The sequence below is a fragment of the Zea mays genome, chromosome 4 (assembly GCF_902167145.1).
Source record: "Zea mays cultivar B73 chromosome 4, Zm-B73-REFERENCE-NAM-5.0, whole genome shotgun sequence".
NCBI classification, from domain to species: Eukaryota; Viridiplantae; Streptophyta; class Magnoliopsida; order Poales; family Poaceae; genus Zea; species Zea mays.
In genome coordinates this window covers 178064604-178082068 of record NC_050099.1, presented here as the reverse complement: position 1 = coordinate 178082068, position 17465 = coordinate 178064604, and the positions used below count along the sequence as shown (strand labels likewise).

The following is a 17465-nucleotide window of genomic DNA, read 5'->3' as shown; positions in this document are numbered from 1 at the left end:
TTCCTCCCCTCTGCTTCTCTCTTTCTCTCTGTTTCTTTGGACTGTGCCACCCCCTTGTGCATCACTTCCAAAATCTTGTGAATTCCTGTGAAATCCAGTGCAACCAAGTTGTGTATTGTGTTCCCCTGTATTCCTTGAACACTCCTGCAGGTTCTTAGCTCCTTCGGGAGGGTTTTCCCACCTCAAAAGGCCATTTCACCGAAAACCTAATTCCTCGCACGCCACGTGCTCGGTGAAATGCTCAAACCAGCCAAAAATGCTCCAATCGAACCCAAATTTTTCAGGCACCTTCCCAACACTTCCAGTAACACTCTTGTCAAATTTCACGCCAATCCGAGATTCCAGGCTTAAATTTCACCAAATTCCTCGTTTCGAGCGATCGTTTCTGAGCCGAGTGCACAAATCTCTTTTTCTTCGCCTAAATTCAAACCAAGCACACACTTCACTCATATTCATCTACATAAACCTATTCGTGAAGTATCGGCTCAATTCCATATCGTTTCGTGCCTCAATTCGAATTCCAAACCTCCTATGGCACTATTTATCTTTCAAACGTCGTTTTCACATCGTTTGACCTCTCAATCGTCTCATCTTGTGTTTCCTGTGCCATATTTCTCTTGTGTATGTATTTATTCACATTTCATATACTTATGACTATGTGACTAATACGTGCTCACCTCTTCTGTCATTTCAGTGACCTTGATTGCCCGTGTGCCGTCTCCTGTCCTGCCTGGATCGTCACCTCTCGTGTGAGCTTTCCAGGTAGTCATCTCATCCTTTGCTAAAATCTCTCGGACATTTTCGCTCTGTGCTTAGTCTCTCTCTCTCATTTGCAGACATCAGCTCAGGATGCCGCGCACGAAGAATGTGTCGGCGCCAGGGGGAGGCGATGATGAGGATCCCCGTCGCCCCTTCAGGCAGGTCAAGGGCAAGACCGTTTACTTAGAGCAGCAGGAAGGCCGCAAGAAGCGGTGTACGGACAGAGCAGCTCGTGCAGCGGCAGCGGCTGCAGCGGCCGCTGCGCATGCCGAGCTTGGAGATCAGCCGCAGACTCCATCCGATCAGATTGCATACCGTGTTCGTCGTCTCGCCTCCCGGCCTCGCTCCTCCACTCACACCTTCGCTTCCACTCTGCCACCCACTCTGCCTGCTCCCGTCACTCCTATTGCTCCATCCACCTCCACAGCCATACCCGCTACCTCCACTACGCCAGCTTCCACTGCTCCTCCTCCTCCCGCTCCCGCTTCAGCTCCTCCTGTCCCTCCACCTCGATTCCGGGAGCGCGATGAGACTGAGGTTCGACCTCTGGCTACGGATCCTCGACTGTTTGACCTTCAGCGTGCTACAGCGGCACGGGTACGTAGGTTCAGATACGTACCCGTGGAGTCTTGGCTACCAGCTCAGAGAGACCCTACAGTAGGTGACCTTTTCAGCACACATATTCAGGAGTTGTTTTTCAGAGCTCAGATGTCTGCTCAGATAGCTCTACGAGTGCACCGGCTTTTGAATCTTCCAGCCTTTCTGCTTGCAGCCGGCGCTGACTCTGAGGCGCACCTCACCTATCTGCCTGGCCTTCAGACCCTTCTGACTACCAGCGGCAGGTATGTTGAGGAGTGGGTACGAGTCTTCTACGCCTCTGTTTGGATTGACCCGAATCATCACTGGATGAGGTTTCGCTTTGAGCGCGAGGATGTCACCATTACTGCCAGTCAGATCCGCCAGCTTTTTGGATTTCCCGAGTCGACGACTCGTCTTCACATCCTCTGCTACGACACTTTTGACCCTCCTCGTCGCCCTCACGGCGGTGTGGCTCCGGGTACAGCTCACGTCGCGGCTCTGTTCCGCCCGCCCTTCACAGATGGGTCGCGACGTTCACCGGCAGATTTTACTACAATAGCAAAGTACTTATATGAGCTCATCAGACGGACTCTTCTGCCGAGGATGGGATACAGGGAGGCTACCACTCATATACAGCTCTGGCTCCTTGGTGCCCTGGTCTCCCACTCTGAGTTTGACGTTGTGGACTTCCTGATTTGTGAGATCGAGGACACCGTTTTGGATGGGATTCATGCTCGTCGGCAGTTGCCCTATGCTCACTACTTGTGTCACATCTTTGCGCAGCTGATTCAGCCTCCTCGGTTTCAGGGCACCCTTGAGGCCTCTCGCCTAGTTTTTGGATCCTACCGTCCTGCGCCTGAGATTCCTGTGCCAGCTTCTGCTCCTGTTTTTGACTCTCCGGCCGAGGATGCAGCTCTTCGACAGTTTGACACTCAGGGTACAACAACAGATGATGATGATGATGATGATGATGATGATGATGATGATGATTTTGGGGTTCCTCCTCCGCCTCCGCCTCCTATGCCTCCACGCTCACATGATCATGAGGCTGGGAGTTCTAGTGCTGCCCCTGCTACTCCTCAGGCTATGGACCCTGCTCTTGCTTCGATTCTCCAGACTCTCACTCAGCAGCAGGCTCACCTGGCAGCCGAGCAGGCCCGGTTATCCGAGAGGATGCTCTCGATGTTTCAGAACATGCAGGACAGGCAGGATGCACTTTAGCAGCAGCTACTTTAGGATCGGGCTGAGAGTAGAGCATTCATGGCTCTTATGCTTTAGCAGACTGGTGTCTCAGTATCTCCGGTTCAGTCTGCTCCACCTCCTCCACTTCACGCTCCAGTTGTGCCATCAATTTTGTCAGGACCCCCTGTTGGTACTTCTCCGCTCCGGCCGGTCACTTTGGCGTTCACCTCTCCGGTTCTCAGCTCTGTCTGCCCGCAGCCGCCAGTGCCACCAGCATCTGCTGTTACCACTACTGCTGTGGCAGTATCTGTGACCACTTCTGTTCCGGCAGCTCCTGCAGCGCGGCCTCAGTCCGAGTCAGTACCAGCTCCAGCTTCTACCGTAGATCCTGGATCCGAGACTGACTCTGACCCTCCGCCGGCGTTCGCTCTGCTGCCTCGACCGCGACCGGATGCGCCCCCGCCGCCTCCTCCTGCTTCAGATGTTTAGGTTCGGGTGCCCTTTTGGTGTTTGACGCCAAAGGGGGAGAGATATGAGTTGTGAGAGCTAGGGGGAGTTAGAGAGTTAGTAGAGAGTCATTTTGATGTAATATTTGTGCTTGCTACTCTCTGTACTAGCTTGATGTTTTTGGCTCACAAACTCGTCATATACTCTCATTGCTTATGATTGACTGTGTGTATTATGTTTTCACCTTATTTTATCACCAGTCTTCTAGTTCTTGTTTCATTGATTTAACTTCACTTTTATATGAACAAGAATCTTATGATGTGTATGCGCTCACTCTTATTAATATGGTACACGTTCTTTCTGTCAAAGATTACTGAGTATAACTAACCATTCTTTCTATTGACAGAAACTTCAAAACAAACTACTCTCACAAAACTTGTAGGGTTGTCATCAATCACCAAAAAGGGGGAGATTGAAAGCATCTAGGCCCCTGGTTGGTTTTAGTGATTAATGACAACATAATATTATATGTGACTAACATGTGTTTTGCAGAGACAAATGGTAAGTTAGGTCGCATGACAGGTAGAAGTACTACAACCGTGAAAACAATCACGGAGATAAGAACTCGAAGCGACGGCTAAAACGACGAAACAAAAGGTGAAGGTCTACGGAGTCCGAGTGTCAAGGAGATGTGGACACTCGCGATTTAGTTAGGTCTTTTATTCTCTTTTAGCCGTACTATAAAGAGGGATTGTCGATGAGTAGTTTGACCAAGAGAGTTCTAGTGTAGTATTGGTGCACAATCACACTCATATACAGTGCTAGGTGTCACTCTAGAACTCACTCATAAGTTAGAACGAAAACCGATTTGAAAATCAGCTGAAAAACAAGAGTTAGTGTTTCTGGCCCTGGGGCACCGAACTGTCCGGTGTGCACCGGACTGTCCGGTGCACCCTCTACCAGATGGGACCAGGCTGGTCCGGGGCAGAGGCTTTCCCTCCGCAGAAACCCGAGAGCGCAGGTTTCAGAGTTGAATTTTAGTGGCGCACTGGACATCGCACCGGACTGTCCGGTGTGCACCGGACAGTGAACTGTTCACTGTCCGGTGTGCCATGAGTCCAACGGCTAGCTGTCAGAACTAGCCGTTGGAAACGACCGTTGGCGCACCAGTGGCGCACCGGACTGTCCGGTGCGCCATTGCGCAGTGAAATGCCTGTAACGGCTAGTTGGTGGGTGAGGGCTATTTATACCCTCTCCACCCACCATATTCAATGTCTTGCACTCCACATTTATTCCAGCACATTGCTAGAACATTGCAAGCACCAAAAGCCTAGTGAGGAGATTAGAGAATCATAATCCACGTTTGTTCCTCATTAGCGCTAGTGAGAGCCACCTAGAGCACACACCACTTGCATTAGGCTTCTCTTGGTCAAGCGAAAGTCTATGGCTTGTTACTCTTGGTGATCGGCATCACCTAGATGGCTTGGTGGCGTTGGGAGCTCGGTGATCACCGTGAAGATCTTGTTGGTGACCCGACTCAAGTTTGTAAGCGGTCTCGAGGGATCCACCGCGCCGGAGTGGCAAAGGATCATCTCGTAGTGAGCACTTGGTTCTTGCGAGGACCAAGGGGGAGCGATACCCTTGCGCGGGTGCTCCAACGAGGACTAGTGGAGAGTGCCGACTCTTCGATACCTCAGGAAAAATTGGAGGAGTCTTCTAAACTTTGCTTTACATTCCGCACTTAATTCAAGCACTTTACATTGTGTATTTGTTTAGCAAGTATTTGAAGTATTGTCTTAGCTTTGTTGCATTTCTAGTATTATATTCTTAGTGCTAGTTGTTGGGGTGAAGTTGGGCCCTTGCTTAGGTTTTAATTAGTGTTGATTTTTAGAGAAGCCCAATTCACCCCCCTCTTGGGCATCGTGATCCTTTCAGTAACCTTTTGCTATAATATTATAACACATTTGTACATGAGTTATCGTGATATTTTATCTTCCCGTTGCAACGCACGGGCATCCACTAGTTATTTATTAAGTTGCAGCTCGCAAGCCAACTTGGAGCAAAACCTCCATCTCGTGGAGTGGACAAAGCTGAGCTCAACGTGGCTCATTTCCGGCCCTAATTTATACCCTCCTTCCTCTAATGGTATCACTTGCTCGGTTCGGTGTTCAACCTCCCACCCCAACACCAAACAAATCCTTTTTAGGCTATCTCCAGACTTCAACAACTTATCTATTCCTGTACTAATATCCAAACTTCATCCTAGAAACAATACAATCTACAATGTAAAACAATATTTTAGGTTATCATATAGGTGAACTGCTGGATACGTTCTTATAGTATCACCAACAACGTTCTCTAGATACCTTTTCTCTTATTGCTCCCCATCAACATATTTTATATTTCGTTCTATATGTAAATACCTATATTATATATATATGTGCTCTAAATTTTTAACATATATATATATATATATTTACCATTTCACATATATTTCAGTTTTACTTAATTTATTAAAACTATTTCTAGTGTATTTAACGCACCGATCCTTTTATGGTGCCTTTGGCAGCCTTACCACATCCACAGACCTAACTGCGAAGGATTCGACCGGATCTTCGTCATTTTACAATATCGTTTAGTTATTAATCTACCTAAATTTGAATGGATTTATATAAAAACAATATTACCCCGTACCTGTCTTTGAACAGATTAATTCGTAGAGTTATTTTTATTTTTATCTAGATAGAAAAAATGTAAAAGTGTGTTTTATAGTTTACCTAATTATACAAATTTAATGTCATAAATATTATCCTCTTTCGTCAAATTTAATATAGTTTGGTTTAAGACAACTCTAAATTTCGATTTATTCAAAATATAGTATTTAACATATTAAATATGTATTATTAGATTTATTATGAGGTATATTTTTCGATAACATGCATATTTGAAATAACAGCTCATTGTTCCAAATATTTTTTTCTTCCAATTTTAAGATTTTTTCACTTGAACTATACCATAAATAAATCTATTTAAAGTTCGAAGGAGACATATAGAACTTGCAAGTTGCACCTCTCGGAGATTGCACATGACATGATGCGTACACTTTCTCGCTTTCACACACGGACACACCAAAAAAAAAAAAACCGTACACGTCGCACGGAAAGGCTTACAGGAGCGCTCGCTCCTCGATCTCGTGCGCCAGGATGCTCGTCAGCCTGTCCGCCCGCTCGTCCTGGCCTCCGGCGAAGTTGTACACCCGGAAGGCCAGCTGGAACACCCGCCACAGCATCCTCGACTCTCCATCGCCGTGGCTGCTCGCCCACTTCGCACGCGTCGGCGTCGGCGTCTCTCTGGCGTCCTGGCTCTCCTTCAAGGCGAGCTCCATGCAGGCGGACGACAGGTCTACCATGCCCTCCTTGATCCGGACCAGCACGCCGAAGTCGAAGTGAACGCCCTGGGACTGCAGCCGCTTCATCTCCTCGTCTCTGTTCCGCTCTACCATGTCCACCTCGTCTTTGACCTGCACGCAGCCACGTCCACGTCGTCGAACCCATGAGCAGTGTCCTCGTCCGTACCACCAGCGCCAGCGCAGCGAACGGCGTGAGCGGTGGGCGTGTGCCGCGCGCACGGAGCATGCATTCTACCAGTGCAGCTAGCGAACGGACCTTGTTGAAGTAGCTCTCCAATCTGTCGAGCTGCGCCGATACGGGGCCGGCGGTGTGCTTCCAGCACTGGAGCCTCGAGGCGGTGCCGTCCAGCTTGGAGTAGAGCGCGGCCGCCGTCCTCAACGCCTCCAGCTTCTTGGAAGGGAAGCCCTCGAACCTGGCTAACACCTGCAGTGCAGCATGCAGTTCGACGGCGCGTCGACCATAAAGGCTTAGGCTTCGCCGGAGCACGGCTGATGGCTGAGGAGGTCCAGATGAAACTAACCTGTGTCTCGTCGGTCAGGCACACCAGCTGCCGCTCGACGTGCTGACGGAACCTCACCAGCTCGGACATGTCCTTGGACTGGAACGAGCCGATGGCGTCCTTCAGCTCCAGGATCACCGCTGCATACTTCTCCGCGTCCTCTTCGATTTGTCGGAAGTACGTCGATCTTTCAGTTTCAAGATACACGATGAGGATGTTAGCATAAAAAATGTTGACTTTGATTTCATCATCAGCAAGGAATGAAGGAAATTAAGTAATTAACTACACCGATCCGTGGTTGCTAATGGCAACATTCCCTTTCCACACAAGCATACGCAGGAGTACCTCTTAGCCATCTCGGCCAATGCATCGGCCATGCCCTGGCCGCCGGCGTCGCTCTTGGACGCGCCTACCGTCCGGGGCCTCTTGCGGTTCTGCCGCATCCTGTCGCCGTGCGTGCTGCCAGAGCCTTCCACTCTGTCTCGCAGGCGTCTGTACAGGCTGCCCATCTGCGTCGATCGTTTCAGCTTGCTCGCGGCTTTCTTGCCGCGCACCGCTGCCGAGATGCTTCCAGGGGGCGGCGGTGGCGCTGGCGAAACCTTGGCGGCGGCCGGCGGCGGTGCAGGCGGTCCTCCCTGCACTTCACACGGCGGCCGAGGTGGTGTGTCTGTCACTGCCTGACCGGGCTCGTCCATAGACGCCCCCTCTTGAAATCTGCCTCTGTGCGCCGGTAGTGGCGGCGGCGACGGCGACGGCGACGGCGACGGCAAAACCTTGGCGGCGGCCGGCGGCAGTGCAGGTGGTTCTCCTTGCATTTCACACGGCGGTCGAGGTGGCGTGTCTGTCACTGCCGGACCGGGCTCGTCCATAGACGGCCCCTCTTGAGATCTGCCTCTGTGCGCCGGTACTGGCGGCGGCGGCGGCGGCACGTTTGGAACAGCGGCATTGCCGCCCTGCGCTGGTGCCTGCGTGCTCCCATTGGGTGAATCCACGCATGGCTCAGGCTGACCAGCTTCAAGTAACACAGAGGACGTAGAGCCTTCGACTTCCATGCTGGTGCCGACGGGCGTGGTGTCTTTGTGTGCCGTCGGCGCTGCCTCAGCAGGCTGTGCGACGCCAGCAGGTGGCACCACTGCGGCGGCGGTGGCGTGGCCATCTTGCGTTGCCTCCCACGACTGCAGAAGCATGGACAAGCCAACCACGGGCATCGGGGACGGCGGCGGCGCCGACAGCAGATGTGGGGACACCGACGACAGCGTCGGCTGCAGCGGTAAAAACTCAGCGGTAGGAATAGGAGCTGACAGCGGTTCACGGCTGCTGGTTTGGCCATCCTCCTCCCTGGTGCAAACGCCCTCATCTGTCTCGTGCCCAGGCGCCGGTGCCTCAACTTTGCAACGTCCTGTGTGCATCGCAACCTCGTCACCGTCTGATGGATGATGGGATGTAGTGCGACAGAGAACAGGAGGGAGGGTTCTTCTTTCTGGGAGATCCTCCGGCCAAGCTGCTGCTGCCGCCGCCGCCTGTGCAGAACTGGAGCTTTCCATGGAACTGAACATTTCTTTCACCACTGGAGTCACCTGATCAAGCATCTCAATGACACGCTTACCTACAATTCCGGTTTGAGCAGCTGAGTAATGAACTCGATGGCGAAAGTTCAGTACGATGACATAGGCTTTCTGACCATTGTATTGACAGCAAAGTATCAACATGGGCAAGTCAAACTGCATACCTACATGGTCTAAGCTCTCGCTCTCCATGATTGTTTGCTTCTCAGAGCCAGAGTTAGGCAGCTGCTTGATTTTCGAGTAGCAATCCTGAACCAACACGAGGACCTGATGGAGGTGAACAAGTCCCTGTTTGTTTTTCAGAAGTAGATGTTGGATCAGGCTTATTTAACACAGCATGGTGAAAAAGGGATAGCATTCTTTTTATGAACATGTGTCCAGGAGATGTTCTGCAAGTAGGGTACAGATAAAGGGGTTCAATTCAGACGACAGACCTCCCGTACAGAAGATGTATGGTTTCCTGATACACCTGATAAGCATTTGGGATATGCAACCTTCAGAACCCCCAGGGTATCCAGAAGCAACTGCATTAAGCGTGGAGAACAACAATTTGTATACGCCCATCACGATGTCTGTCAAAACGGGAAATGGTGTCAAGTTTTGGCATGAACCTGATCCAACGCGTCGCATGAACTTCGACATGGCAGATCCAAAACACCTCTCAGACGGAGGATCTTGCTGATGAGGCTTTTCTCCAACGGCGAGTGGTCTGGCAATGGAGGTCCAGAATCGCAGCAGTCAGTGTCCTCAGCAATTCTCGTCAATAATGCCAGGCCTTCAGGTCTGTTCGACACATCCGAGGCCTGTAAAAATTTAGTTCAGATCAATAATTGGCCAATCCATCCATTCCTTTGCATTACAATCCAGGTCTCCATATCCATGGATTCATCGGTTGTAGAAGATGATCAGATCAAGACCTGTAAGGGCGACGACACATCACGGCGATGAAGCAACGGGATGGAGAAGGACAACGCACGGTGAAGTATGATCGGCGCCATCCTCAACCATGCTCTATCTCCCTCACCTACTTCTCATTCAATCGACGCGACCTGCATCCCTTGGGGCCTTGTGGCCACGATCACAACAAAGGCGGCCAAGAACTATCTGATTCCGAGAGGCGGAGCAATCCTGTGTGTTTGTTATGCTGTTGGATGGCGTGTGCGGGAAGCGGGGGGCGGTCCAAGAGGATCCTGCAATCCCTCTCAGGACATTAGGATTCTCAGAGAAATTGGACGGCCCCATGGCAGCAAGGGCGACGTGCGAGGATATATGCAGGAAGAGAGGAAGGAGACGGGAGGGAGGGACCGAAGAAAGTGATGGAGAGCGGCAGGGACTTATTGGGACAGGAACAGAGCAATGTGAATGTAGAAAGGATTATTATTAGTGGCAGGAGCTAGCTAAAATAAGGCTCTGTCTTAAAGTAAACAGCAATCTAAAATAAGGACAAGAAGGGAAGGAAATGCATCAATGCTTTCTAGAAACTGAGCGTCAGGACTACAGCAAAATTTCCCTATGGAACATTGAATCTGTCCCGACACTGGTAGCGCCTATGCATGGGTACAAATAGACAGGCCTACAGCAACGCTGTTCATGCAAGCAAGAAGACAAGCTCTAGATGCTCGACAAATTCCACGGAACGGCCGGAGTTTCCAATAAGCTCCTTCCGATGCTTCGCATCGATCGCTCCGTCGACCAAGAGACACATGGCAACTTGCGCAGTGGAGTTGCCACACGAGAATCTGTATAAATAGGCACCTGCCGCCTCCTTTGCAAACTCCCCCCCGGCTAACCCAGCTACACTAATCGCGATGGTAATCACTTGATGAGTATTACAAGAGAAGGCACAGGCACCAGCTCGTACCTGGTTTAGAGCCATGGGCTCCTTGTACTGCGACGCCGCCGCCTCGCCGACCATCTCCAGCACCGGAAGCAGCACCGGCAGCAGTGGCAATGTCGCCGGCGTTGGCGGCGACGGCGACGGCGACGGCGACGGCAGCGTCAAGATATACGCGTGCTTCGCGCTCGGCAGCTCCAACAGTCTCGAGTGCTACGAGCCTGGAGCCAACACGTGGCGCCGCGTGGGCGCGCTCCCCGGCGTCCCCGACGGCCACATACTGAAGGGGTTCGCCGTGGCGACGCTGGGCGAGTCCGTGTACGTCATAGGCGGCCGGCTCTGCCGGAGGGAGCGTGGAGCCGCGGCCGGCGGCTACCGCGACGCCGACGTCGGCGTGAGGGCAGACGTACTGCGGTACGACGCGCGCCGGGGGGAGTGGCACCACTGCGCGCCGCTCCTGGTCCCGCGGTTCGACTTCGCGTGCGCTCCGTGCCGGGGCAGGATCTGCGTGGCCGGCGGGCAGCGCTCGCTGTCCGGCGCCCGGGGCACGGCGGCGGCCGAGGTGTACGACGCGGAGAAGGGGCAGTGGTCGGCGCTCCCCGACATGAGCACGCTGCGCTACAAGTGCGTCGGCGTCACGTGGCAGGGCAGCTTCCACGTCGTGGGGGGCTTTGCGGAGAGCGCGCTGACGGCCTGCGACACCTCCCTCCTGGCGCCCGGCGGAGCCACCGCCGTGCTGCAGTCGTCGGCGCTGGAGCGGAGCTCGGCCGAGGTGTTCCACTGCGCGAGGGGCACGTGGGAGATCCTCCCGGGGATGTGGCAGCTCGACGTGCCCCCGAACCAGATCGTGGCGGTGGCCAACAGGCTGTTCAGCTCCGGCGACTGCCTCACCAGCTGGAAGGGACACGTCGAGGTCTACGACGGCGAGCTCAACATCTGGAGCATCGTGGACCACTCCGCCCTGCCCGACCTGTCGCTGCTCGCCAGTCTCCCGTCTTCAGCTCAGCGGCTCTACCTCACCATGGCCGTCGTCGGCACGCAGCTCTATTTCCTCGCCGGCTACCAGGTGCCGTCGGGCGACGACAGCTTCCGAACAGTCTCGCTAGTGCACAGCTTCGACACCAGCGCTGCACCGGGGCTGGCGCCGGCGTGGAGCAGCTTCCGGCCCGAGATGAGTCACGAGGACGCCGAGGACGGCGGCAAGGAGCTGTTCAGCCAGTGCTGCACGGTGCAGCTCTCCAACTAATCGTAATTACAGAATTACAGTCTCAGTCTTCCAATCCAATCACAGCATATGCATCATGGTTCTGAAACTTTTCTGATCACAGCATCATGCATTGTGTCTCATCTACAGACTTGTGCTCCTGTGGTGAATCTGTTTGATACTTTGATCCATACAAAACAATCTGCATGAGAAAATGTGGCCTGTCTTCTTTAGTTCTTTCTGAACTGAAATGGACTGGTAATTCATATATAGGAAGGCATTTAATAAAGCAAAAACTGAAAGTGTTAACATAGTGCTCAATACTCCCTCCATTCCAAATACATAGCTTTTTTCTATACACTTAAATATACACTATATCTGATACATTATGAAAAAATAAAAGCTGTCTGATACATAGTAAATCGATGTATCTGAAAAAAAACTAAATGTCTTATAATTTGGAACAGAAGGGGTAGATGACAGAAAACTGGCGGACAATAACTCATTTGATGAATCAGTTGAAGGTTTTAACATTATGATTGTCAGCAAATGGTGCTGCACTGTCTTAACCAATACACCTGACGATTGACAGGCACAAGTTGAAAAGAAACATGTCAATTAGTAAAAACAAAAGCATGCACACATGCTTTTCATCAACAGACACCTATACAAAATTACATATGGCATCGTTGAACAAAAGCCAGCAATTTGTCAGCCTCAAGAGACGACTTCTTGTTTATATGAGCAGACAATCTATTACTATCCTATATGCTGCACTGTTACGGTGTTACCCCATAGTCACAACAGCACCACAATGAATACTTAAATCAGTTTTCCAATTTACCTGTACGAGATATCAAAATGTAAGGCAAAAGGAAAAAAAGATTGGATCTGAGGGTGAAACAATTATTTGTAAAACTGACCTTACCATGCTATGACCAACATGAGGCCATTCTCTCCTAAGACCTTATTGTTTGGTTCATAGTGTTGATGAGTTCCAGCTCGCATCAACAGCATTTAAAATTCTTTGATGAAGCAATGCTCCGGAACAAGCTATTATGCCTCGATCCAAACCTTCCAGGTAAACACCCCTTGAGAAGTCCAATGGGCGGCCACCAGCATCTGTGACCACTCCACCAGCCTCCTGAATGATAACCACCCCTGCAGCATGATCCCATATCTTCTCTTTGTATCCAGCTCTTGCAAATTTCATGAAGATTTCAGCATCGCCTCGTGCTATTGCAGCATATTTCACCATGCTGTACACGCGCAGAGGTTGATTCCTGGATACAAAGCAAAATGATGTAAATAAACAGTACAATCAAAACACCTAGTTGAGCAACTATACAAGAGTCACATTTTGGATGCTGTACACGCGCAGAGGTTGATTCCTGGATACAAAGCAAAATGATGTAAATAAACAGTACAATCAAAACACCTAGTTGAGCAACTATACAAGAGTCACATTTTGGACAATATTGCACTAAAATTACGATAAAAACAGTATACGATTCAATGAAACTGGATGTTGACTAATGGATGCCATATACTGATATACAAATGTATGAATGAATTTTCATGCTAATGAAAAAACATCAGCAAGGACAGCCAAAAATGAAAGAAAGAACTGACCTTAATCCTACACTTTGAGCAAGTCCTGCTGTGAAGGAATGGCTTGAGTTAGCTTTCTCAACTGGTTCACAGAACGTAGCTGAGATTGGATCACTGATGGATGATACTTGAATCTCCCTTGGGTGGTGCCAATTAAGCTTACCGAAGTCGTGAACCAGTGGTTGCATCCAAGCTTGGCCACATCCTTTCTGGGCATACATCACACAACCTTTATGCCAGGACCCCAATGGAGGAGGAGCAACCTTAGACATCAACCTATAGTACTTTTGATGGTAATTGAGCCACTCCTTTTTCATTGGATAATTTGGGCACCCAAGAACACCAAGTATAACTTCTCCATCTTCAATCAAGGCTAGAGCAATAGCATATTGGTCCCCTCTCACAAACCCAAGGGTGCCGTCGACAGGATCAAGCACCCAAAATCTTCCTTTCGGGCCTCCAGTAGAGCTGCATTTCCGTATGGCTTGAATAACATCATGAGCTCTGAGCTCTTTCTCAGGGGATCTCAGCCCATAGTTTGGAGCTTCAACCAGGCAGCCGTTGACAGCCTCAACAACAGATTCAAGCAAAGTTACACCGTCACTACTAGATAGTGTCTCATCATCTTCTTCGGCAATGATCGATATGTCCTCATCATGAAAGGAACTGGAAAGCAGCCAGCTTACTATCGCTTGAACACCCCAATCTGCCATAAAGTAGGAAACCAATTTTTTCACTGCTTCAAAATTACAATGGACATAAAACACTGCACCCAGATATTAGCCTATTATTAGGTGAAAATTGTCCTAAACACATGGAGCAAGTTAGCAGGCACTAGACTAAGTTTTGCAGCATTATTAGTTTTACGTATGAGCTACTCCTGGGAATCCTGGAGCAATGAATTCTATCGCACTCTGATGATCCAACCAATCAACTAGAATGCAGTACATAAGGTAGTGTTGTAACTGATCAACCAGTCGAAGAGCAAATACACTGTATCTAGATTGTGCTCATTAATCATTAGAAAATTGCGTTTCGACCAAATGATGCTGCAACCTGCAAGCCAACAGAGGTCGGTGATAAACTCATATATTGGTAGGAGTAATTGAGCAGGCAACGTTCTAACGGTATTTATTTATGTTATTGAGAGTGGGAGAGACAGGTAGTCGTCCTACGTCCGTTGCCTGCAATTTTCTACTGCAGCGCAGTCCTCGTTGACCTAATCCTCATTGCGAATCGCGCGACGATGGGTTTGAGCACGTGGACGCGGGAGATGGAAGGACAGCATAGTAGTACGAACCAGCGACGGTTACGGGGGAGCGGTCGAGCTTGGCGTGGACGCGCCCGTCGCCGCCGGCGGCGTCGGGGCCGGGGCGGAGGAGCGAGTCCTGCACGCGCTGGCACAGGGTGCAGGCCACCTGCACGACGCGCACCGCCACCTCCATCTCCCTGGCGTAATCCCCCGCGCCGCCGCCGCCGCGGCAATCCCAGAGCCACCCGTGCTCCGTCCCGACCCGGAGCTGCCCCGCGCCAAGGGAGGACGTCGCCGCGCGGGGGCGGGCCAGCGGCGTCCCGCGGCAGCAGCGGCGGTGCACGCCCCACTCCGGCGCGGCGGCGGCGGTCCAAGCCCAGCCGACGACGCGGAGGCTGCCCATAGCGAGGTCGGGGGAGTTCGCCGGTCCGAGTCCGACCGGATTTGGCCTCGCCTCCCCGCCCTCCTCCTCGTCGTCAGATGGTCTGGGCCGATCTAAATACAAGCGGTAATCTGTGTCTGTTCCGGGATGCTTCGGTCGGTGCCCACTTCCCGGCGCTTTTGTTAGCCGCCGCCGGCGCCCACGGCCACGATTACGAGTGCGAACCAGCGGGAGTGCGGGTGCAGCCGTGCAGGACTGCAGGGGCCCTCGCCCGTGTCACCATCCTCTGTCTTTGCCGTGTTTTCACTTTTCCCAGGCCCGATTCCTTCACTTTTCCCAGGCCCGATTTCATATTCCTCACGGCTAATTTCTCTATTAGAACTGTCAACTGTGTGTCTAGTAGAATAATTCCTCACCGGTGGCCATTTTAATAACAAAAAACCCGAACCTAAATTCGAATATACTGAATTATCGGTTTATACGGTTCGGTTCTGTCGGGGACCATAATTAGGGGTACCTCAACACTCCTAATTCTCAGCTGGTAACCACCCCATCAGCATAAAGCTGCAAAGGCCTGATGGGTGCGATTAAGTCAGGGATCAGTCCATTCGAGCGACTCGATCACGCCTCGCCCGAGCCTAGCCTCGTACAAGGGCAGCCGACCCCGGAGGATTTCCGTCTCGCCCGAGGCCCTCCTCCGACGGCGAACATATTTCCGGCTCGCCCGAGGCCCTGCCTTCGCTAAGAAGCAACCCTGACTAAATCGCCGCACCGACCAACCAAAACGCAGGAGCATTTAATGCAAAGGCGGCCTGACACCTTTATCCTGACGCACGCCCCCCGGCAGAGCCGAAGTGACCGCCGTCACTTCGCCGCTCCACTGACCGGCCTGACAGAAGGACAGCGCCGCCTGCGCCACTCCGACTACAGTGCCACTTGACAGAGTGAGGCTGACAGGCAGTCAGGCCCTGCCGAAGGCACCATAGGAAACTCCGCTCCGCCCGACCCAGGGCTCGGACTCGGGCTAAGTCCCGGAAGACGGCGAACTCCGCTCCGCCCGACCCAGGGCTCGGACTCGGGCTAAGTCCCGGAAGACGGCGAATTCCGCTCCGCCCGACGCAGGGCTCGGACTCGAGCTAAGTCCCGGAAGACGGCGAACTCCGCTCCGCCCGACCCAGGGCTCGGACTCGGGCTAAGTCCCGGAAGACGGCGAACTCCGCTCCGCCCGACCTAGGGCTCGGACTCGGGCTAAGTCCCGGAAGACGACGAACTCCGCTTCGCCCGACCCTAGGGCTCGGACTCCGCCCTGGCCTCAGCCGACGACCTCCGCCTCGCCCGACCCAGGGGCTCGGACTCGGCCTCGGCCACGGAAGACAGACTCGACCTCGGCTTCGGAGGAGCCTCCACATCGCCCAACCTAGGGCGCAGGCCAGCCACGTCAACAGGAGGCGCCATCATCACCCTACCCCGAGCTGACTTGGGCCGCAGGAAACAAGACCGGCGTCCCATCTGGCTAGCTCCGCCAGATAGGCAATGATGGCGCCCCGCGTACTCTGTGACGACGGCGGCTCTCAGCCCCCTTACGGAAGCAAGAGGACGTCAGCAAGGACCCGACCGCTCCGACAGCTGTCCCTCCGCCAGGCTCCATCGCTCCTCCGACGGCCACGACATCACACCAGCTGGGTGCCAAAATCTCTCCGGCTGCCACAACGGCATGTACTTAGGGCGCTAGCTCTCCTCCGCTAGACACGTAGCACTCTGCTACACCCCCATTGTACACCTGGATCCTCTCCTTACGCCTATAAAAGGAAGGACCAGGGCCCTCTTAGAGAGGGTTGGCCACGCGGGGACGAGGACGAGACAGGCGCTCGCTTGGAGCCGCTCGCTCCCTCTCCCGCGTGGACGCTTGTAACCCCCTACTGCAAGCGCACCCGACCTGGGCGCGGGACGAACACGAAGGCCGCGGGATTCCCACCTCTCTCACGCCGGTCTCCGGCCGCCTCGCTCTCCCCCCTTCGCGCTCGCCCTCGCGCTCGACCCATCTGGGCTGGGGCACGCGGCGACATTCACTCGTCGGCCCAGGGACCCCCGGTCTCGAAACGTCGACAGTTGGCGCGCCAGGTAGGGGCCTGCTGCGTGTTAACGAACAGCTTCCCGTCAAGCTCCAGATGGGCAGTCTCCAGCAACCTCTCCAACCCGGGACGGTGCTCCGTTTCGGGAGTCTTGAGTTCATGTCCCTCGGCGGCGGCTACGACATGATACTCCTTCCACCGCCGCGCGACAACGACAATGGCGACCGACAGCCCGCCCGTCGGCGGTGGAATCGACGACGTCTTCCCCGCGTGGCGGAAGAACAACCTTCGAGCTCGTCCCGCCTTCTTCCCCGTCGGCGGAGGGGAAGGCAGGGCAACCAAGGCCAAGCAGGAGGCAGCGCCTCGTCGGCTGTCGAGCGAGTCGACAGCGCCGTCACCCCAACGGGGGGCACACCGGGTATCGACTTCGCGCTTGAGACGAAGACGAGCGCCGTCTCCCCGCGACACGCCAATCCCGAGCAAGCGGACGACGCCAGCGCGCTTGCGAAAAGCTTGCTGGACGTCGCCCTCGTACCTGAGACGATGGTGCAGTCAGTCCCCGACGTGACTTTATCGCCGCTCGTCGACCGAGAGGTACCGACCGATTCCCATCCCACGTCATTTGGATTCAGCCTCAACCCGCCTAGCGACCTCGCTTTGGCGGGCGCT

At 53.0% G+C, this 17465-nt stretch overlaps 3 protein-coding genes across 9 annotated transcripts; 1 reads left to right on the top strand and 2 right to left on the bottom strand.

Annotated features, from left to right (window-relative positions):
- Positions 1 to 5976: 5976 nt before the first annotated feature.
- On the bottom strand, positions 5977 to 10377 carry LOC103654152 (uncharacterized). 3 transcript variants are annotated; one of them, XM_035967442.1, is made up of 8 exons: positions 10303 to 10377; positions 9359 to 9631; positions 9053 to 9244; positions 8876 to 8965; positions 7222 to 8729; positions 6898 to 7063; positions 6633 to 6800; positions 5977 to 6487 (listed from the first exon to the last, which is right to left on the bottom strand). In XM_035967442.1, the coding sequence occupies exons 2-8, from the start codon at positions 9437 to 9439 to the stop codon at positions 6134 to 6136; spliced, it is 2559 nt and encodes an 852-aa protein (XP_035823335.1). In that variant the 5' UTR covers positions 9440 to 9631; positions 10303 to 10377; the 3' UTR covers positions 5977 to 6133. The 3 variants fall into 3 exon arrangements, with proteins under 3 accessions (XP_035823335.1, XP_035823336.1, XP_035823334.1); XM_035967443.1 differs by lacking the exon at positions 10303 to 10377 and having other exon boundaries at positions 7222 to 8482; positions 8606 to 8729; positions 9359 to 10242; XM_035967441.1 differs by lacking the exon at positions 10303 to 10377 and having other exon boundaries at positions 9359 to 9681.
- LOC118476985 (F-box/kelch-repeat protein At1g74510-like) lies at positions 10225 to 11749 on the top strand. The gene has a single exon (XM_035967444.1). It carries the CDS (start codon positions 10316 to 10318, stop codon positions 11519 to 11521), a length of 1206 nt encoding a protein of 401 aa, XP_035823337.1. The 5' UTR covers positions 10225 to 10315; the 3' UTR covers positions 11522 to 11749.
- LOC100285812 (uncharacterized) lies at positions 11471 to 15107 on the bottom strand. 5 transcript variants are annotated; one of them, XM_008679178.3, is made up of 4 exons: positions 14391 to 15107; positions 13112 to 13796; positions 12408 to 12762; positions 11471 to 11681 (listed from the first exon to the last, which is right to left on the bottom strand). In XM_008679178.3, exons 1-3 carry the CDS (start codon positions 14743 to 14745, stop codon positions 12459 to 12461), a joined length of 1344 nt encoding a protein of 447 aa, XP_008677400.1. In that variant the 5' UTR covers positions 14746 to 15107; the 3' UTR covers positions 11471 to 11681; positions 12408 to 12458. The 5 variants fall into 5 exon arrangements, with proteins under 5 accessions (XP_008677400.1, XP_008677399.1, XP_008677398.1 ...); XM_008679177.3 differs by having other exon boundaries at positions 11519 to 11681; positions 12403 to 12762; XM_008679176.3 differs by lacking the exon at positions 11471 to 11681 and adding an exon at positions 11812 to 12323.
- Positions 15108 to 17465: the final 2358 nt, after the last annotated feature.